Raw genomic sequence first — 22,689 nt, 5'->3', positions numbered from 1 at the left:
GCCTGCTAATGAACCGACTTAATTCACTCTACACGTGCACTTGGTGTGTAAAAATATTTATTGTTTTTGGCTGATTTTTTAGTTACTACATATTTTGGAAGAACAGAATAATAGGTGAAGGTATGTGTAGTACACAATTCACAATTCACAACTCACAACTCACACGTGATAAAAACTAAAAAGAAAATACACGGAGAGAGAGAGAGAGAGGGGATCGGAGGAGTAAGAGAAAAGCTAGAAATGAGGGGTTGGAAAAACAGAGGGGTTTGGGTAAGAAGAAGAGAGATGTCACCGGCGATTAAGAAGAAGACTTCGCCGGTGAAGGAGACAGAGATGGCGGCAGAGTCTCAGATCACTGGCGAGGAGCAAGGAGGAGCTCGCCGGTGATGGTGACAGTGACGACCCAGAGGACGACGGTGAGAAGAAAGAAGAGGTGACGAAGAAGAAGGCAGATTTTCTGCTCTGTTTCTGGCGAACAGCAGAGATGAAGAACAAGAAATCAGAGACAACGCCGTCTGTGCATGCAAGCTTCTGGTCACAGAGTACATTTTATTATTATTATTTTTTTAACTCAGTAAATTTTTTTATTTATTATTTATTATTTTTTTCAGAAAGAGAAAGAGATGATGGTTGATGGCTGTTTGGTACAAGGTAGTGGTGAACAGTTTCAGGTATTTTGTTTCTGTATTAGTGATGGCCGGATGTCAATTGGTGTATGATGTACATGGTTGTGTTTGGCTGAAGTTGTGGATTTCAATTTGGGTGTGTGGATCTGAAACTTTTTATGTTTTGGGTGGTTTTGCTGTTTGATTGGTTTTGGTTCGCGTATGGACTGTAAACGATGCCGATGATGATGCAGATTTTTTTTTTAACAACAGTAAAACAAACCAGTGAAAGAATTTTTTTTTGTTGTACAAATTAAATATATCTAAGTACAAAACTAAAATAAAAAAAAATTCAAATTAATAGTTAATGAAAAATGCTACTTGTCATTTAAAATACAGTTTTTAATCAGCATTTTTAAGGATTTATTATTATTTAATTAATTTAAATATCCACCCTCACCTACCAGTTGTTCAAAAATCCAGAAAAGTTATTTGTTTTTTATCTTCTCTCTTCTCTACAGGCTGAATAAAGGACAAGATTTAAAAGATCTCTAGTTGCATTGTGAAACTCTTGACGTGCTTTGAGTATAAAACTGAATAGCAAGTGCACTAGCAGTTTCAAGTAAAAAAAGTAATGAGTAAAGTATTGTTTTCGCGAGGAATTGTCAATCATTGAGTTTGCTTTTTCAACTATTATTTGGATTGACAGATTTTAATTGTATTGCCGAATTTGATTGTATGCATGTAGAGAATACAGGAAAAATAGAAATAGTAATAAAAGCAGGTAATGGAAAAACTACTTGTATGCAATAAATCAGTTGCTAGGACATTTGATTTTACTACATTCTGGAATTGATTTAGTTTTAGTGTTATTCAGTGTATTTGTTATGAATTCAAATTGGTTAAGTTTTCTAATGTAGTTTCTAGTCTTTCTCAAGATAAAAAAACTCTCTTAACTTATATAGATGTATTAATCTCTTAGCTAAAATTTATGTGAGTAAAGGATTATATTTTTGTGAAACTTTATAATAACCACATAAATCGGCGTTTGTCTATCTCTTGTTTTCGTTCAATTTATGGTGTTTATAATTCAGTAGCTTCATTACATCTTTTTCAAGTGCATCATAAATCAACATATTTAAATGGTGATCAAGCATTTAAAAGCATTAAGTTCGATTATAAACACATGATTTATAGCATAAATCATTGAATAACATAAATTTATAACATCAATTCACATTATGGGTTACATCAATGTCCTAGCCAATAAATTTAGTTCATAATGAAGTAAAATGAAATGGAGATTGAAATTGAAGGTGAGAGAAAGAAGTACATGATTTTAGTTGACAAGAATTTGGCTCTAAGTTGTTATTGTGATATTTCCAATGCTTGGAGAAATTCTGAGTTAACTTTCAAATATTGTGTTTCTTTGGTTCCTCTCTTCTCTCCTCCTCTCCCCCCTTTCTTTCCTTTGCATGGCTCTTTTATACCAAAATGAATAGAACATAATTCTGAAGTTACATCCTTGTTTGATTGCCATTCTTCATAATTTTAATGAAAAAGTATTCCAAAGATAGGCTGATTGAAAGAATGATGAGATTCTTTATGGGTGATAAGCTATAATGGAATGAATTGGTAGAAATAGAGCATGGAGTTGCCATTAGTGCTGCTGTCTTTTTGCATTATTATACCTAAACACAATAAAAGACATTGATGTTCAGATTATCCATATTTGCTATAAGAGAATTGTTTGCCAACCACATATCCTCAACTATTCTCACCTGATGATTACCCCTTTCAATTCTCCAGTGTAATTCTTTTCAATAACTTTCCTGCCTTCAATAAGACTTCTCTATCTCCAAGACAGATTGGTAGCTTCTGTATGTAATGTAAACCTTCAATTAAATTTATTTTTAACTTCTTAAATTTCAATATGTATAATGTAAAATTCATGTATTGTTTATAAATCTTGGGTTGACCGAGTTTGATTTTGTCATGTTTCTTGCTATTACACTAGGCAAAGATTTGAGTTCTAAAAATGGACCATGAAGAGGTATGGCTGAGTTTGGTCATGTTTCTCCCTATTATAGTTTGTGCTTCAAAATTGTATAAATGTGATAGGATCAATTTTTAGTTTATGCACTTATTTGATGTGCTTCCTTTTTTCGGTAATTTCGGTTTTGTTGGGATATTATCTGTTGGTCTGTGACAGTGTAAAAGAAAGCAACAATGCGTTCAGTGTTTGCTTGACTTGAAAGTATGATAAACTACGCTTTTTGAAGTTGTAGGATTATTTCTTACTATTTTCATATGTGCAAGTCCATAAGTTTATTTCTGCTTCCATGTAGTTCATAGAGGATAGCTAGCATCATGGGAGAGGAGATAATAATGCACTCTGAGCCTTTGCAGTTTGAGTGTAGTAACATGAGGCATATAACTCAGGGAGAAGATACAATCTGTCATCAATTGTAGAGTGCATGCATGGAGAAAAATTGAAAGTTTTTGCAAGATAAGGTCTGATTTGGTAAATTTATTTGTGGGAAAGATATATTTATTTTTTTTTCAAAAGAACAAACTATATATTTATTTTAAGTTTGGCAAATAAAAAGATCACTTATCATTTTAACAAATTAGAAGTTTTTTCTAAATGCATTTAAAGAGATATTTTTTAAACTTAATTTGTTAATTAAAAAATCTAATATAATCTCATGTATTATAAATATTCAAATTTATTCTTAATTAAATTATTAATACTAAATTTTATTCAGAATCAAAATTCTTTATCTATTTATTTATATTATAATTATTTTAAATTTTAAAACTTATTTTACTAACAACGTTTATGATTATTTGAAACCATTTTCAGTTAATTTAAAAAATAAAGATATTACTCTCTTTAGAAAATTATTTTTCAAAAACCAATTTTAATAAATTACTTATGAATCATAAATTTTTTTTCAAACCTAATTTTATATTTGTCTAATAAAAATTATCTCGTATTTAATATTTTTTATTCTGATATAAGATTTGATTTGGTTGATTTAGGATAAACAGAAAAATATAAGTAAAGTAATTTTAATTTATCATACAAAAAAATATGAGTATGTATGATTTGATTATAGAAAAGAGAGTATTTTATTGTAAAAAGATGAATACATTAAAAAAGAAATGCGTGTATTTTCTATTTTTTTTTTGTCTGAATTTGAAATATTTTAAATTGTTTTTTTAATATCTATTAGGAAAAAAAAATAATTTTTAAAAATGATCAGTTAATAAATCAAATGGGCATGTAAAAAACTGTGTCAATATCAGATGCTCGATGCTCCTGCATAATGAGGCAAAGGTCAGTTCATCTTCCTTTTTTTCAAGTTTTAGTTATGAGACATTTATATTTCTTTCCTATTCCTCAAGTCTACAATTTTTGAGAAACAGTCCATTTCCTTTTAGTAGCAGATTGCAATACTTAGGACTTTCAAATCAAATCATTATTTTTAATTCATTATGTTGTGGCATTCCATTTTTTTTCTCTTTAATTGGAACTTATTTTACTATCATGTTTCTCTGCAAGATGATATCAGGATTGTTCCGAAGCTTAGATATGACATTCCCCGTCATCAAGTTAAACAGGTATGCTTATTTATTTGAACACCGATAATTTGAGTATCACCAAAATTTTGTGCTCCTTTTCCCTTATGTTATTTCACATGTTAATCAATTCATTGAATATTTTTGGATTGTTTTCCAGGTGATATGTTCACTTTGTGGGACCGAACAAGAGGTAAGTCTTGTTAATTATAAGCGAAAATCAAACTATTAACACAGATTTTGATAAAGCTTTATTTTTGTCTAGTAAGAGAAATACCTTTATGTATGCGAGCATGGAGGGATCCAGCCTCCAGGAATTTGGCAGAGGAGTGGCCGAAAATTAAAATATTATATAATCATAACTAGGGAAGGACCCGTGCTACGCACGGAAATAGATCAACATAAGAAGCTGAAGAAGAAAACAAATGTCGGAGAGATGCGAATTTTTTTACATCAAATATAGCACTTTCACTAAAATCATTGCATGAAGCAATCAGAATATTCCCGCTAGATATGATATACCATTCAAGTTATATTGTAAAATCTCAAGTGCTTACTTTAGAACAAACAATTCAACGTTTCCATCCATACAACAGAGACGAAAATGCAGTCTAACATGGCCATTAGTCCTGCTAAACCTCTCTTTATCTCATGTTGTCATTGCAAAATACACATATAAATAGGATCACCAACATCCCAATATTCTATACCAACATAGAATAGAAATTTCACAACAAAAAATACAAATTAATACTAAAAAAATGTAAAAGGTGTCACGCATAACTGCTAAAAAATTCTAAAGGTTAATATTCATACCTTCCTCATGAATGGCAACATGCTCAAAATGTTGGTAAAAATGGTTTGAAAAATAAATAGGTAGATAGATTAAACTATATAAAAATGAAATTAAATTGAAATATATAATATAATAATAAATGCCACTAAAGTGGAAGTTCCCTCTTCTTTACGGGAGTTTCGACCTATTAGCTTATGTAATGTAATTTATAAAATTGTCACAAAGGTTCTAGTTAACAGGTTCAGACCTTTCCTGTCGGAGATCATTGGTCCTTTGCAAGGAGGGTTCATTCCAGGAAGAGGAACCACAGAGAATATTATCATTGCTCAAGAGATTATGCACTTCATGAGGAATACCAAGTCTCGAAAAGGGACCATGGCATTCAAGATTGATTTGGAAAAAGCTTATGACAGGGTAGACTGGCGTTTTCTGGAAGCTACTTTGGTCCGGTTTGGGTTTCCAAAGGCTACCATTAATCTTATATTGAATTGTGTGACTTCCTCTTCGTTGGCAGTTTTGTGGAATGGGAACAGGCTCCAAAATTTCAATCCGAAGAGAGGGTTGAGGCAAGGAGATCCTATGTCTCCTTATCTATTTGTACTCTGTATGGAAATGCTTGCCTGCTTTATCTCTCATAGAGTTTCCCAAGGTTTGTAGAACCCAGTTGCGGTTTCTAGGAATGGACCACGACTCTCTCATTTGATGTTTGCAGATGATCTTTTGCTTTTCTGTAAGGCATCAAAAGCTCAAGTAATAGAGGTCATGCATTGTTTGGACTTGTTTTCTAGAGCGTCAGGTTTAAAGGTAAATCTTCATAAGTCAAAGGCCCAGTGTTCCAAGAGGGTGTCGGAGAGGAGAAAAGAGGTTCTCTCAGGGGTCTCTAACATCCGGTTCTGCAATGATTTGGGTAAATACCTGGGAATTAACATCGGTCATGCCAGAGCTTCCAGGAAGACGGCTCAGGAGATTATTGAAAAAATTTCGAGAAAGCTCTCCAGTTGGAAAGGACGCCTACTGAATAAAGCAGGGAGGCTTTGTCTTGTTAAATCGGTTATGGCCTCTATCCCAGTTTATGAAATGCAAATTTCTCTTCTCCCGAAGTATGCATGTAATAAAATTGATTCCTTGATGAGACAATTCTTGTGGAAAGGCCAAGCGACTGGAAAAGGACTGCCTCTGGTCAGGTGGGAGGTCGCCATAACTCCTAAAAAGGCAGGAGGATTGGGTATTAGGGATACTTCCTGTGCTAACATGGCGCTTCTGGGAAAGTTGGTATGGGATTGTCTAAATAATAGTGAGAAGTTATGGGTGCAGGTTCTGAAGCATAAATATCTCAGGAATCAATCTGGTATGAACGGAAACAGTAGAAATTCTTCATCGGCTACCTGGAAGAACATTGTTAGTGCCTATGAGCATCTCAAGGAAGGGCTTCATTGGAATATTGGAGATGTCCACAAATCAGTTTGGTATGATGAGTGGACTCCTTTTGGTAAGCTTTGCAACCTTGTTCCTTATGTACATATTTCTGAATCAGATTTCATGGTGGCTGACTTGTGAAAAGGGGTGTCTTGGGAGGTTGATAGTCTTACCACGCCTATTCCGCATGAGATTAAGCAGTTTATTTATGGTCTGAGATATCCTAGTTTGACTGAGTTGGAGCCACAGTGGGAGTGGTGGCCTGCAGCAACAAAAAAGTATAGTGCAAGGGAGGGTTACAGATGGTTATTAAAGAAAACATTAAATTGGAATGCCAACAGTAATTGGAACTGGTTGTGGAACACAAACATTCCAGAGAAGTTCAAATTTACTATGTGGCTTAGCTTACATGATGCTCTACCAACTGAGACCTTTCGATTCAAGCGGCATTTAGCTTCTTCAGATATGTGTAAGAGATGTAACAAGGCGCAGGAGACTATGGAGCATTGCCTTAGAGACTGTGAACGATCAAAGGCAATCTGGTATATGTTGGATCCTAGTATCCTGGACTCGACGGCTGGTACTGCTCTTGAAGAGTGGTTTCGGAAGGCCTTGGCTAACAATGAGGCGTCCTTTGGTGCAGGGCTTTGGTGGGTATGGAGACATAGGTGCAATGACATATTCAACACTGACAACCCTTGGACAGACCATAAGGTTGTTGCCTTGGCCAGAATTACCGCCAAGGACTTACAGGTTTACAGGAATCGAAGCAATGCCTTTAGGTCTCTCCGAAATTGCCTGTGTTGGGAACCACCGGTAGGCAATAGTTTTAAAGTTAATTGTGATGCAAGCTTGTATATGGATTCAAATTTAGCGGGATTTGGGTGTATTATTAGAGATTCTAAGGGAGATTGGATCTCGGGCTGCTCTGGAAGCATTCCCCCTTGGTCTATAATCAGATGTGAATTATTTGCTGCTTGGAGGGGGCTGGTTTTAGCTTGGGATTGCGGTTTGAGGGATATTATATGTGAAACAGATTGCCTTGACATTCTGCCCATCATGCATGAGCTTACAAGTGGGTATCCATCTGAAGTAACAGATTTGGTTCACAAGATTCAGGAGCTTTTATCTCGTCCTTGGCTTGTTCACGTTGAATGGGTGTCCCGAGAAGCAAATAGAGCTGCGGATTGGATGGCTAAATATGGTGCCAAGAGTAACTCTAATCATGTTATTTGGTCTGAGCCTAGTGTTGATCTCCAACGAATCATCCGCTCGGATTTAGAATAGTTTTTGCTTTGTTTCTTTCCTTGTTTAGTCACCAAAAAAAATGCCACTAATGAGACCAACCATCACTTACCAATGACATCCATCTCTTCTGATTCTGTGGCGAAATCCTCATCTAAGGCAATATCATTATAACCATCAATTACTGCATTATATAGAAAAAGAATTTTCACTAATATTTAAAATGTCCAAAAAGAAGTATCATATAAGTAAATAAAGAAATTAAATAAAACAATATATATGACCTTCATATTCTTCACCGTTAGAATATTATTGAATAGAAGCAATATCCACTGAATTAGATGATGAATGATGAATGTTTAATTGAGATTCATCAAACATGTTGCATATATTATGTGCAAGAAAGTTCAAAGTTTTTGTCGAGAGATTCAAAGGACGCTTGTTCCTAATAAATTAAAGTAATAAATTAAAGCATGAATAGAAACATGAATCATAAATGAATAACGTTGTGAATCAAATGTGACAAAAAAAATACAAATTTAAAAAAGAATATGGCAGTAAAAGCATAAAAGAACTAAAAAAAAAACAAAACAGATTCATCAAAATACCTATCAGATGGTTCTACATTGGTTCAAAAAGATTTAAAACAATATATCTCTGAAACTGGACCACCGCTAGATGGATCTGAAATAAGCTTCCTCTTTTCTCTATTATTGGAAACAACAATCTTGTCCAACATAGCTAAAATAAAATGAGACCTTAATTAAAACCACTTAAATGGAAAGTTAAAGAAGCTTACCATTTAATATATCAAAATAGTGGTGTTCTATAGTACTGATCAGAAACCGCAAGATCATGAGATGTTGCATTCTGAAAATTTGAACTTGATGCATTGGCATATACATTACTCATTTGTAGAATGTTTTCATTTTGGGATATCATAGATCCATTTCTATTGACAGAAGGTCTCTTGAATGGTAAAATACCTCTATCTGGAGCTTCTGTACATTAAAAACATAGCATTCATGGATATATTATTTGGACAATATATAAAATATCAAAATTACTATGCAGTCTCCTTCTGCCATTCGTAATGAAACCGAATGCAGATTTATGCATGAAGAAATAAATTAACACAGATAACTCTGATGAGTTATAAATTTAACTTGTTTCAATATTATATCTCAATATAGCTCGGGAAAGTTAAGGAGGAAGATAACTAAATGTGATAAATTGAAAATCTTAATAAATAAAATCAACGACAATCATAAGGAACGTGAAGAAAAGAAAAATACACATAGAACAATCACAGAGTACACCCAAAAAGATAATGAGTTAGTTTCACAAAGTACACCCAAAAATAAACTGATACAGAAAATAACATAAACTAAAATAACAAATAAAAGACTATTACATCAGCATATCTAAAGAAACTATTGATACAACTGATAACTATCTGGCATGATATTAAGACCCTGACCACAAACAATCACGGAGTTGAAGTCTCAAAATTATCTAATCACTACTCACCCATCCCTTGCTAGCAAACTTCATGTCCATTTCCATTATACATTCAAACAATGATCTCATAGAAAAAGATAATAATAATGCATGAGACCCACTTCAATAATTTTATATCCTAAGGAATGATAATACTTTCAATAAAATGTGTTTGATTTGGACCAAAAAATTCCATAGATTTTTAGAGAGTCCATAGCATCTCATTGTGGGTTTTGTCATTCTCAAGTAGCAGTTTACAAATTATAATACCATTGAACTTACTATTGAACTTACTATGAGTAAGCAAAGTTGAATAATGCTAGTATAGAAAAAGTTTTCCCAAAATAAAAGGAAGTAACTAAAATAAAAACCATACTAAGCTGAATTTAAGTCTTCAACTCTATCATCATTAACACTTTATAAATTGATATTCAATGCTTGGTTAACATGTAAGTTGAGTACATGTATGGTGCATCCCATATCTGTCCCTAAACTCTACGAAAACATAAAATTTGAATACAAATCTATGTAAATAACTAAATATAGACCGTCATTTTTCAAAGTAAAAATGAATTTAATAAGATGCTAAATAAAGACTACTATCATGTTTTTGCTTTGAAATCAGCGGAGTCAGGTTGCTCCTTCATCTTGCACCCGAAACCAATTTATTTATAAAAAAATAAACCATGGCAAAGATCACAAAATTTAAAACTTTTAAATGAAGTTGGAAGGTAAACAACATTTAAAGATTCTAAACTTTGAACAACCTAACTTCATAGCTAACATTATAGATTAAAATAAGAGTAAAGGGAAAGTATAATGGGCCCTGGTTGTCAGGAGCATGCCATGAAGAAAAAGAAATGTAGCAGAAAATCTCCATCTCTTCTGTGTGCCTCTCTCCAATTGGCTTCTTGATTACTCCTTTGCTTATCTAAAAAAGTATGCCTCAACATAAATACAGAGAAAAAAAAAGCTACTAATTTATCATTTAACTCCAACAAACAATATTACAAAAAAATGTTTCAATTGCAAGGAATATAACAATGTAATGATGTTTCAATTTTTTTTTTCAGCCGGACAGAGTTAAGAAATATTTTAGAAATAGTAACGCCACTCTCAAGTTAAAAGAATATAAAATTACTATTACAAAAAAATAAAATAAAAAGAAAGCTATTAACCTATCAATCAAATGCTGACTTCAAAAAGAAAGGAAGAAGAGTAATCGACCAGCGACATTTTGCAGTGACCTCTTTTAGTCTCTGCTGCTGCCGACGTTGAAAGCTCAGTGGCCATGTACATCCCCTGAACATCAAATCTGTTCTTGCCACCGGTTAGATCTTATCGTTGTGTTCTTGTGCCGCTGCTGTGCTCTCTGCTTGCCTAGTCTCGCTACATGTGTTTTCTGCGGCCGCCGGTCAGTTTTTTTCCACCGATCTGCTCCGCTTCATCAATCAATCCACACAAATGATAGGGAGAGCAAGAGTAAGGAGAAGAAATAATTGGGTAAAGGTGAGAGGATAACTTATGACAGAATGGTAATAACGTATGGAAAAATGATGCTACGTATGGAAAAATGATGCTGAGTAAATTTAAATTTTGAAGGACAAATTTGAAAAACAGATCAGATGATTGGATGGAATGGGAAAGAGCAAGAGTGAGAAGAACTGAAAAAAAAATTGAGAAAAGGCCATCTTTGATAATTCTGTAAGGGGTAAATGAATCTTTATTTTGAATTCAAATTTCAAAAATGAAAGTTAGCGGTATAAAACAATCAGAAAAAAACAACTTACTGAAAAATGCAATAAGAAACGATAAAATCTGTCCATAAAAATAATAGTTAAAAAAAAATATTAAGAAGATATAATGGCAATGGCATAACCATGGTGAGCCATGAATGTATGTCATGTAAATGAACAGGGCATCCATAGTTCTGCTTCATGACATGCTAGAATTCCACTAACAACTTACTGAAAAATGCAATAAGAAACGATAAAATCTGTCCATAAAAATAATGGTTAAAAAAAATATATTAAGAAGATATAATGGCAATGGCATAACCATGGTGAGCCATGAATGTATGTCATGTAAATGAACAGTGCATCCATAGTTCTGCTTCATGACATGTTGGAATTCCACTAACTTGAAACTCTCTATTAGAAGAATAATATTAGATTAGATATTTTTTTTATTAAAAAATATTAATAAGGGTTTGTTATATAAAAAAACTATCTTAATTCTTATAATTTTTTTTTATATTTTGGATTCAATAAAATATAAAAATTATCTATTTTTTTATTAGTTTACTTTGTTGAGGATTATTGTGATAGGAAGTTATATTTTTATGCTTCATATTATAAATAAGTTGTTTTAATAACTTTGTTATATGCATTTAAAACATATTCATGAATAAAATATATAAAATATAATTGTTTTAATGAATTTACTTAATAGATTATAATTTTAATATCATGAGAAAAATAATAAATTTTAAAATAATTTACTGTCATGTATGTACTATAATATATAAAGATTTTTTTAGTTATTATAAATATTAAAGTATTTTTATAGGATAATAGATGTGAAAATTAAGAGAAAAATATTTAAAAAAAGAAAAAAATGTTTAAATATTTAAAGATCTGGAAATTTATTTAACCGAAAAGTAATTGGCAATAATATTTTTCTCAATTTAAGAATTGTTACTTGTTTTTGAGTTTAATAATTTAATTATTTATCTAAGATAATTATTTGACTTATTTTTCAAATAAAATTATATAATATATAATAACTTTATATATGAATTGTTAACTTTGTTAAAAAAAAGTTGGGGGTGAAGGCCTATGCTTACCTCCCCCCTTGATCTGCATGCGAGTAAGCACAAGTGTTCATAGACATAGAAGAAAGAAAAAGTTGCATAGTTAAAAGGAATTCTGAAGCTAATTGTAACACCCTAACTTTCAGCACGTCATAATCGTACTAAAAATGAGGTGTTATTGACCTGTTTTCCGTATTTACTATTTAATACCGAGCTTTTAGTTCGATTTCGTATTTCAATTTTTAAGAAAAGCCGAAAAATTTTGTTTCTATTAATTAAAATCATATATCAAAGATTTCCAAGCAATACTAGTCACATAGTTAGTAAGATTAATAAATATCATACAAAAGGATTCAAATAAAACTCAGATACAACTCCTATCCCTCTGTATAAAATAAAATCTTAACTAACAGGTGAGGAAATTCTAGGAGAGCGACTCAACACATAAACTTAAATTCAAATAAGACTAATAATCGCTGCAGCTTCAAACTATTATTGTGTATTATTATAATTTATATGACATTTGTATGGGGAAGTACTTTTGCGGGACATGCAAGCTTTTTGATGACGATGTGAGTATTTCGTTCTTGAGCTGACGATCCCTTGGTGTGTTTGTTTGAGGTGAAAATGGGAGAAAGGAAAAGGAAGAGAAAGAAATTGAAAGGAAAATAGTTATTTCCTTTGTTTGGTTGAAGGGGAAATGGGAGAGAAAAGAAAATGGGATAGAAAAATATTGGTGGGACCCACCAATTTTCTTTTCCTCCAACAATGGAGAAAAAATGGAGAGAAAAATAATTCTCTCTCTTTACTTCTAATATTATCCTTTTATTTTTTTTAATATATTTTATAACATAAGAGTAAAATTGTTTTTTTATACTATTTCTTTCCTTCTTATTTTTCTTTCATCCAAACACATCTAAAGAAAATAAAAATTCACTCAATTTCTTTCTTAATGGCTCTTTTGAAAAATCGACACATAGAATGTACGAGATGATACTATTATATTATTTAATTTATTTGCTGCAGGTATCTAAGAAACAATACCATTGCGGCGGCTGTGGAATTTGCAGGTATGAATTAGTAGAACATTTTCCTTGTGCCTGTTCTTCAAAAAGCATTGTATGCACTTCTAATGTTGTTGCATTTGGTTTAGGGTACTTTTCTTCGTTAGTTATTGAATGATTCTGAAATGTTTCAATACAGAACTGGAGGATCTGAAAATTGCTTCCACCGCGACAAGTGTGGTAAGTCAATGGTATTACATTTTCATGCTTTCCTTTAAAGTAGCAACACTTTTGTCTTAACTTCATATTTTATATCATTATAGCGTCAAACTTTTAAAATAATAGTGTTTATGGCTAGGAAGCACCGATACGACACGCGATACGGACACGACACGACACGGATACGCCGACACGTTCTTTTTATAAAAAATTGGATACGACACGTTTAGGATACGTTGTGAATTAAAATTTAAATAATATATTAAATTAATAAAATAGCATATTGTAAATATAAGAGAAAATATAGTTGTATAAAAAAGTCTAAAAATTATGCAATTATTAAAAAAATAAAAAATTTTAATCTACTCTTGCCATCTCGCTAATAGAAAATGTATCAATTTTTTCACCTCCAAGTCCATCATCCGCAAATACCACAGCTTCTATGTTTGGTTCATCTAAAGATAAATACGAAACCTCACTCAGATCTGGACTGTTGTCATCAACTCTGACGTCCCACATACTGGTATCTCCTTTTTTATAATCTTCACCCATTCTAGATAAAAGTCGGAGATTAGTATGAACATATACCAATTTTTTTTTAATTTAAATTTTGATTTGTTTTAATTTTAAAATATTTTAAAATTAGAAAAAAATCGGTTAATTGGACCATAAAACCACAAAATCGGATCGGACTCGTTCGGATTCGTGACAGCTTCACCAAAATTCTGCACCGTAAGAAGACACACCACCGATACGCTCGTTTGAAGTATCCGTCGAGTATCGGTGTCGGATTCGTGTCCGACACGGATACGCCGGCACCATAGAAGAATCCGTGCTTCATAGGTTTATGGATCTTATAGTGAAGTTAACTTAAAGATAACTAGCATTTAAAGAGACATTTTTAAAGTTAATTTGTTAATTAAAAAATTTAATATAATCTCATGTATTATAAATATTCAAATTTATTCTTAATTAAATTTTTAATACTAAATTTCATTCAGAATCAAAATTCTTTATCTATTTATTTATATTATAATTATTTTAAATTTTAAAACTTATTTTACTAACACGTTTATGATTATTTATTTAAAACCATTTTCAGTTAATTTAGAAAATAAAGGTATTACTCTCTTTAGAAAATTATTTTTCAAAAACCAATTTTAATAAATTACTTATGAATCATAAAATTTTTTTCAAACATAATTTTATATCTGTCTTATAAAAATTATCTCGTATTTAATATTTTTTATTCTGATATAAGATTTGATTTGGTTGATTTAGGATAAACAAAAAAATATAAGTAAAGTAATTTAATTTATCATGAAAAAAATGAGTACTATGATTTGATTATAGAAAAGAGAGTATTTTATTGTAAAAAGAAGATGAATACATTAAAAAAGAAATGCGTGTATTTTCTTTTGTTTTTTTTTTTTTGTCTAAATTTGAAATATTTTAAATTGTTTATTTTAATATTTATTAGGAAAAAAATAATTTTTTAAAAATGATTAGATAATCAGCTTCGACATGTTTGAGAATTCAGTGAGGATTTCTTTGATTGATTCTGTTGCGTTGGAGGACTCAGGCCGACTCTCAAAGTCACTATCTGAGGCTACAGATTTCTTCTCTTTTGTTCCCTTCACAGCTCCTCCTCCTTTGATCATAGATATCTTATTTTCTACCGCTTCATTTAGGAGATCAATTTTAAAATATTCAAAAATACTTGTTAAAAACATGGCATAAGACAGATTTGCCTTTTTGGTGCTCTTAACTGATTCCCACATGTGTCTGATCATAAGGTAACCAAATGAAATAGGAGTAGATGTAACGAGCAAAAAGTATGAGAGAGTCAGAAAATGTTACTCTGTTATGGGAACCACTTTAAGGGGTCAGGATGTGAGTGATGATCCTGTGAAGCAGAGAGTTTGTAGGGCCGAGGGCTTTGTGGGTCGGAATGGTGCCATCCAAGCCAGATAAATTTTTACAAATATGTTGCAGGACGATTTTGTATGTGACCCCAACTTGGAAGTCCCACTTCTCAGCCATATAAGCTCTTGGCCCTGCATCCGTATAGCCCAGGGCAGTTCCAATTGCCTCGGTGTTATGTAAACATTCTTGACATAGGAGTGGATGGTGCCATTAATCAGACGCATGTTGGCATAGAACTCACGTACCAAACCGGGATAGACCGGTTTCTGAATATGAAGTAGCAGTGTCTATTGAAGAAGTTCAAACAGAGGAGCAACGCAGATACCTTTGTGAGTGAGTCGAGATTGACTAGATAGGTGGCACAAAAATGGCGTTTTTCCAAAACCTCCTTATGGATACCTTTGTTTGTGAGTGAGTCGAGATTGACTAGATAGGTGGCACAAAGATGACGTTTTTCCAAAACCTCCTTATGGAATTCATAAGAGGCACAAGAGTTGAACCTGGCCGGATCAAAGTGAGAATGTGGTTTGTTGAACTTGTTTTTGAAATCTAATGACTCCATATTTGTTGGCTCCCTGGTGTTATGCATTCAAATTAAAAGTACTACATAAACCAAAACGTTATAATCTCATTCAAATACAAATTCAAAATCAAAAGTCAACAAACAAAACAACCAATCAAACATAACATAGCAGCATCAAAATGATCCAAGTTTGTCATCAATCATCAAAATTCTCCATAACTTGCTGCAGATTTGCGTCATTGATTTCATCACCTTCATTTTCACTACTTGGACCAGAAAAAGCATAAAATGTACTAGTACTTCCACCACCACCATCACCACCTTGATCTAAATCAGCATCAATCTCATCTAAGAAAATATAACACATTATCAATAAATTAAAGATCAAAGCTATTGTAATTTATTATCTGATCAATAAACTATAATACTCACCAAGCAAGTCTTCAATATTACTTGGAAGATCATGCTCTTTTTTAACAACCTCTTCCGTCATCCAAAAATCAACCTTATCAATAGTTTCAATATCGATTGGATCATATTGCAACTTTTGCTTTCCTTTTTTTCTTTCCTTCCTAACAAATTAAATACAATATATAATAAGCCTAGTATATTAACTATACAAAATCTAATGATATGAAATGAAAGGATGAAATATATATTACCTGGATTTAAGACGCAAATTATATGTAACATACACAATATCACTTAGCCTATCATGCTCCAATCTATTCCTTCTTGTTGTATGAATTTGATAAAAAAGATTCCAATTCCTTTCACACCCTGAAGAAGCAGATGCTTGGCTAAGAACGCGAACTGCCATTTTTTGTAAATATGGAGCAGAACTACAAAACAACCTCCACCATTCATCTACAAGTTACAATTCCATATCTCAAGTATTAGTTATCAAATTAAGGAAACCAAAACATAAAATAAGTAAATAACTAAAGCTTATTATCAAACAGATATTATTACCAGGTTGAAGTTTTTTTGCAGCTGGAACAGCTTCAGGCCTATCAAAACTTTCCTTTCGATTTCTATATAAGTGTATTTCTTTCATTACAACTGAATCTAAATTATTAACCTTGCAATGCAATGTAACAAGATCAAGTAAAGCTCGGATGACCTCAGGTGCTTCTCTATAATTTTCAGAAAAAAAGCAAGCAGGATTCAAGTAATAAGCTGATGCATGGAGATTTTTTTTTTCAAATGTTTGTCCTATCTTGAGTTGATAATCTCTGTGTAAGGTTGATATGCATTCTTCCTATGCTTGAACATTTCTTTGATTCCATTTTCTGACCTCAGCATACCTTCATAAACAAATCCCAATGATAGTTTATCATCGGCATCTACCAACCTCAGCAATTTAATCAACAGACTCACAATTTGGCATGTAAAACAATCATCCCAAAATTTATTGTCTAGGATAATTGCACTCACAGCTCTACCATTAGCAGTCCTTCCTAATTTGTGTCCGGTAAAGTGTGGATCAACAACCAATGATTGTAAATGCGATTTGCGCTCAAAGATACTCATCAATGTGAGGAAGACAGTGGCAAAACGAGTTGCACCTGGACGAACAATCTCCCTCCAATCAGTTCTTTGTCTTAGCCAAGACAAGAACACCGAATGATTATACACAAACACGATAATCTTCGAAGCACGAGTTGCAAGGCTAGAAATATGTGGCATGCTGCTTATATCTTTTAGGATAAGATTCAAGCAATGAGCAGCACAAGGTGACCAGTGAATATTTTTAAATTTCTTATTAATAAGCCTACCAACAGCAACATAATTTGCAGCATTATCGGTCACTACATGAACAATATTATCAGGTCCAATCCATTCAATTACCTCTGAAAACAAGTCACACAAGCTTGAAGCATTTTTAACCATACTTGAGGCATCTACAGATTTCACAAAGCACAACCCTTTCTTACAATAAACCAAAAAATTAATCAACGTTCTTTGCCTTTGATCTATCCAACCATCAGCCATGAGAGTACATCCAGTTTCTTTCAAAGCAGACCTATAGCTTTCAACAACCATTTGACACTCCCTTTTGAGATCGGCTAATAAGTTAACCCTCAAAGAGTCGTAAGAAGGACCTTTATGACCAGGCCCAAAGCCAGCTACACCATCCAGCGTATCTTGAAAAAGGGGTGACATAACCGCATTGAAAGGAATCCTACAATCCATTAGCCATCTAGCCACTCGCTTATCAACTTCATGAAGCGCCTCTTCGTTTTGAAACACGCTTTTCAGACTTGTTGACTTCTCGGAGTTGTTCTTGGTGCAAACATAGGAGGAATAATGGTTTTTACTTTCTTTTTTTAGATCGCCTCCAATAACCTCCTTAGTTGGTAACTGACTTGGAGTTTGTTGTTCTTCTTGCGCTATTGCTTCATCAATTGCATCCTCACACTCATCGGTACCCTCTTCGTTGAAACTTACTTTCCTTTTACTAGTTTTACTTTTCTGAATCTCTTTCAATAATCCTTCCATTTGTTTTTCTACATCATACGGGACCTTAGAACATTTCTTAATGTCTCCACCTATTTTCGCCAAATGCTTTTTCATTCTATTAATTCCCCCGCCCCCAAAAGTACTCAGACAAAATAAGGATTGGTAATACGGTTTTTCATTTATATTTTGTAAAGCAACGTATCTCCAAGCAAGATCAGATTTTTCCCGAACACTAGAAGTTTGTGGCTGATTTTCGTTACTCACGGGAGGAAGAGAACATTCATTCGAAGCAGAATTATTTTCAGCATTATTATTCCTAGGTAGTTCTTGGTTGATACTTTCATCCATACCTAAACATTACCAACAATCCAACCTAATAATCTCAACTCTCAAGTTCACAACAAATGAACAAACAACATCCAAAATTGAAAATTCAAAGTTTAGCAGTTCATTATGTCTCAAAATCAGAGTTGACAAAATCAGAGTTCACAAAATCATGTCACAAAATCAGAGTTCACAGTTTCAGAATTCAGAGTTCATCATGTCACAAAATCAAAGAGCTACTCAATGAACAGAGTTCACAGTATCAGATTTCATCACAGTATCAGAGACTCAGAGTTCATCATGCAACAGTTATTCAGTGATTCAATCAAACAATCATAACTTCATAACTAAAATAAAAATTACCTGGAACTCGAAGGCTTTCTCTCAGAGCTCGAAGGCACCTTGAGGCTTGAGGCTTCAACGCTTCAATCAAACATGCAGTAGGCCAGTAGGGAGAGTAGGAGACAGACAGCGACGCCGAGTGGTGACTGGTCGAAGGAAGTGATTGCTCGACGGAGCTGACTGCGCGACGGACATGACTGCGCGACGGCGAACCCGTGTGGCCGTGTGAGCCGGTGAGATCGTGATGGCGTTCTCTACTTCTCTTTGAACCTTGATGAGAATGGTGAAGCTGAACTGTGAAAGGGAAAGTGAGAAGGGCGTAGGAATTAGGGATTCAGACTCAGCGTTCATCATTTAGGGTTTCAGAGCTCCAAACGGCAGTGTTTTGCTGCATAGCTCAAAAATCGGCCGGGTCACGGTTCGGTTCGAACGACCGGTTATCGGCCGGTTCACCAGTTCAACTCCGGTTTCCAGATTTTACGGTTTTTCTCAATGTTCGAATCGTTTTACTGCCCGGTTCATGGTTTGACCGGTTCGATCGGCCGGTTCGAACCGATTTTCAGAACCATGATTAGATTTCAAAAACAAGTTCAACAAACCACATTCTCACTTTGATCCAGCCATGTTCAACTCTTGTGCCTCTTATGAATTCCATAAGGAGGTTTTGAAAAAACTCCATCTTTGTGCCACCTATCTAGTCAATCTCGACTTACTCACAAACAAAGGTATCAGCGTTGCTCCTCTGTTTGAACCGGCTGGTCGAACCGTGAATTGGGCAGTAAAACGGTTCGAACAATAAGGAAAACCATAAAATCTAGAAACCGGAGTTGAACCGGTGAACCGGCTGGTAATCGGTCGGTCGAACCGAACCGTGACCCAACCGATTTTTGAGCTGTGCAGCAAAACGCTGTCGTTTGGAGCTCTGAAACCCTAAATGATGAACGCTGAGTCTGAATCCCTAATCCCTTCTCCCTTCTCACTTTTCCTTTCACAGTTCAGCTTCATTCTCATCAAGGTTCAGAGAGAAGTAGAGAACGCCATCGCGATCTCACCGGCTCGCACGACCACACGGGTTCGCCGTCGCGCAGTTAGCTCCGTCGAGCAATCACTTCCTTCGACCAGTCACCACTCGTCGTCGCTGTCTGTCTCCCACTCTCCCTACTGGCCTACTGCATGTTCGGTTGAAGCGTTGAAGCCTGAAGCCTCAAGGTGCCTTCGAGCTCTGAGAGAAAGCCTTCGAGTTCCAGGTAATTTTTATTTTAGTTATGAAGTTATGATTGTTTGATTGAATCACTGAATGACTGAATAACTGTTGCATGATGAACTCTGAGTCTCTAATACTGTGATGAAATCTGATATTGTGAACTCTGTTCATTGAGTAGCTCTTTGATTTTGTGACATGATGGACTCTGATTTTGTGACATGATTTTGTGAACTTTGATTTTGTGACATGATTTTGTGAACTCTGATTTTGAGACATGATGAACTGCTAAACTTTGAATTTTCAATTTTGGATGTTGTTTGTTCATTTCTTGTGAACTTTAGAGTTGAGATTATTGGGTTGGATTTCTGGTAATGTTTAGGTATGGATGAAAGTATCAACCAAGAACTACCTAGGAATAATAATGCTGAAAATAATTTTGCTTTGAATGAACGTTCTCTTCCTCCCGCGAGTAACGAAAATCAGTCACAAACTTCTAGTATGATTAATTTTTTGGTTTATTGTAAGAAAGGGTTGTGCTTTGTGAAATCTGTAGATGCCTCAAGTATGGTTAAAAATGCTTCAAGCTTGTGTGACTTGTTTTCAGAGGTGATTGAATGGATTGGACCTGATAATATTATTCATGTAGTGACCGATAATGCTGCGAATTATGTTGCTGCTAGTAGGCTTATTAATAAGAAATTTGAAAATATTCACTGGTTACCTTGTGCTGGTCATTGCTTGAATCTTATCCTAAAAGATATAAGCAGCATGCCACATATTTCTAGCCTTGCAACTCGTGCTTCGAAGATTACCGTGTTTGTGTATAATTATTCGGTGTTCTTGTCTTGGCTAAGACAAAGAACTGATTAGAGGGAGATTGTTCGTCCAGGTGCAACTCGTTTTGCCACTGTCTTCCTCACATTGATGAGTATTTTTTAGCGCAAATCGCATTTACAATCATTGGTTGTAGATCCACACTTTACCGGACACAAATTAGGAAGGAGTGCTAATTGTAGAGCTGTGAGTGCAATTATCCTAGACAATAAATTTTGGGATGATTGTTTTACTGCATGCCAAATTGTGAGTCTGTTGATTAAATTGCTGAGGTTGGTAGATGCCGATGATAAACCATCATTGGGAATTGTTTATGAAGGTATGTTGAGGTCAAAAAATGGAATCAAAGAAATGTTCAAGCATAGGAAGAATGCATATCAACCTTACACAGAGATTATCAACTCAAGATGGGACAAACATTTGAAAAAAAATCTCCATGCAGTAGCCTATTACTTGAATCCTACTTGCTTTTTTTCTGAAAATTATAGAGAAGCACCTGAGATCATGCGAGCTTTACTTGATCTTGTTACATTGCATTGCAAGGTTAATAATTTAGATTCAGTTGAGGCAATGAAAAAAATACATTTATATAGAGATTAAAAGGAAAGCTTTGATAGGCTTGAAGCTGTTCCAGCTGCAAAAAAACTTCAATCTAGTAATAATATCTGTTTGATAATAAGTTTTAGTTATTTACTTATTTTATGTTTTGGTTTTCTTAATTTGATAACTAATACTTGAGATATGGAATTGTAATTTGTAGATGAATGGTGGATGTTGTTTGGTAGTTCTGTTCCATGTTTACAAAAAATGGTAGTTCACATTCTTAGCCAAGCATCTGCTTCTTCAGGGTGTGAAAGGAATTGGAGTCTTTTTGATCAAATTCATACAACAAGAAGGAATAGATTGGAGTATGATAGGCTAAGTGATATTGTGTATGTTACATATAATTTGAGTCTTAAATCCAGGTAATATATATTTCATCCTTTCATTTCATATCATTAGATTTTGTATAGTTAATATACCAGGCTTATCATATATTGTATTTAATTTGTTAGGAAGGAAAGAAAAAAAAAGAAAGCAAAAGTTGCAATATGATCCAATCGATATTGAAACTATTGATAAGGTTGATTTTTGGGTGACGGAAGAGGTTGTTGAAAAAGAGCATGATCTTCCAAGTAATATTGAAGACTTGCTTGGTGAGTATTATAGTTTATTGATCAGACAATAAATTACAATAGCTTTGATCTTTAATTTATTGATAATGTGTTATATTTTCTTAGATGATATTGATGCTGATTTAGATCAAGGTGGTGGTGGTGGTGGTGGGAGTACTAGTACATTTTATGCTGCACCACTTGGTTTTTCTGGTTCAAGTAGTGAAAATGAAGGTGATGAAATCAATGACGCAAATCTGCAGCAAGTTATGGAGGATTTTGATGATTGATGACAAACTTGGATCATTTTGATGCTGCTATTTTATGTTTGATTGGTTGTTTTGTTTGTTGACTTTTGATTTTGAATTTGTATTTGAATGAGATTATAACGTTTTGGTTTATGTAGTACTTTTAATTTGAATGATATTTTAAAGTTTAGATTAGACTATATTTATATTTTTATGTGCTTATTTATATTTTATTTATTATTTTATTATAAAACAGTTTTTTCGGTTCAACCACGGTTGAACCGGTTAAATCTATAAACCAGTGAACCAGTAGCTAGAGCGATTCGATGACCGGTTCGGTTTTCAGAACCTTGGTTTGAACTTCTTCAATGGACACCACTGCTTCATATTTCGAAATCGGTCTATCCCGGTTTGGTATGTGAGTTCTATGCCAACATGCGGCTGATTGATGGCACCATCCACTCCTATGTCAAGAAGGTTTACATAACT

At 33.6% G+C, this 22,689-nt stretch overlaps 1 protein-coding gene across 22 annotated transcripts; it reads left to right on the top strand.

Moving 5' to 3' along the window:
- Positions 1 to 72: 72 nt before the first annotated feature.
- Positions 73 to 22,390, top strand: LOC112770687 (putative ribonuclease H protein At1g65750). 22 transcript variants are annotated; one of them, XR_011875987.1, is made up of 11 exons: positions 73 to 523; positions 612 to 671; positions 2,954 to 3,948; positions 4,174 to 4,232; positions 4,351 to 4,383; positions 12,986 to 13,029; positions 13,113 to 13,203; positions 19,755 to 20,007; positions 21,646 to 21,763; positions 21,854 to 21,994; positions 22,079 to 22,390. XR_011875987.1 is itself a non-coding variant. In XM_025815027.3 (9 exons), exons 3-9 carry the CDS (start codon positions 3,938 to 3,940, stop codon positions 22,240 to 22,242), a joined length of 483 nt encoding a protein of 160 aa, XP_025670812.1. In that variant the 5' UTR covers positions 73 to 523; positions 612 to 671; positions 2,954 to 3,937; the 3' UTR covers positions 22,243 to 22,390. The 22 variants fall into 22 exon arrangements, 13 of the variants coding, with proteins under 13 accessions (XP_025670812.1, XP_072080539.1, XP_072080533.1 ...); XR_011875985.1 differs by having other exon boundaries at positions 21,559 to 21,763; XR_011875988.1 differs by lacking the exon at positions 19,755 to 20,007 and having other exon boundaries at positions 4,184 to 4,232; positions 13,163 to 13,203; positions 21,559 to 21,763.
- Positions 22,391 to 22,689: the final 299 nt, after the last annotated feature.

This window comes from Arachis hypogaea, chromosome 18 (assembly GCF_003086295.3).
Source record: "Arachis hypogaea cultivar Tifrunner chromosome 18, arahy.Tifrunner.gnm2.J5K5, whole genome shotgun sequence".
In the NCBI taxonomy this organism is placed as follows: domain Eukaryota; kingdom Viridiplantae; phylum Streptophyta; class Magnoliopsida; order Fabales; family Fabaceae; genus Arachis; species Arachis hypogaea.
This window is presented reverse-complemented; position numbering and strand designations above follow the sequence as displayed.

Bases quoted from the DNA above. Each gene is read 5' to 3' on its own strand.
- LOC112770687 (XM_072224432.1), top strand. From the start codon at position 6,796: ATGTGGCTTAGCTTACATGATGCTCTACCAACTGAGACCTTTCGATTC.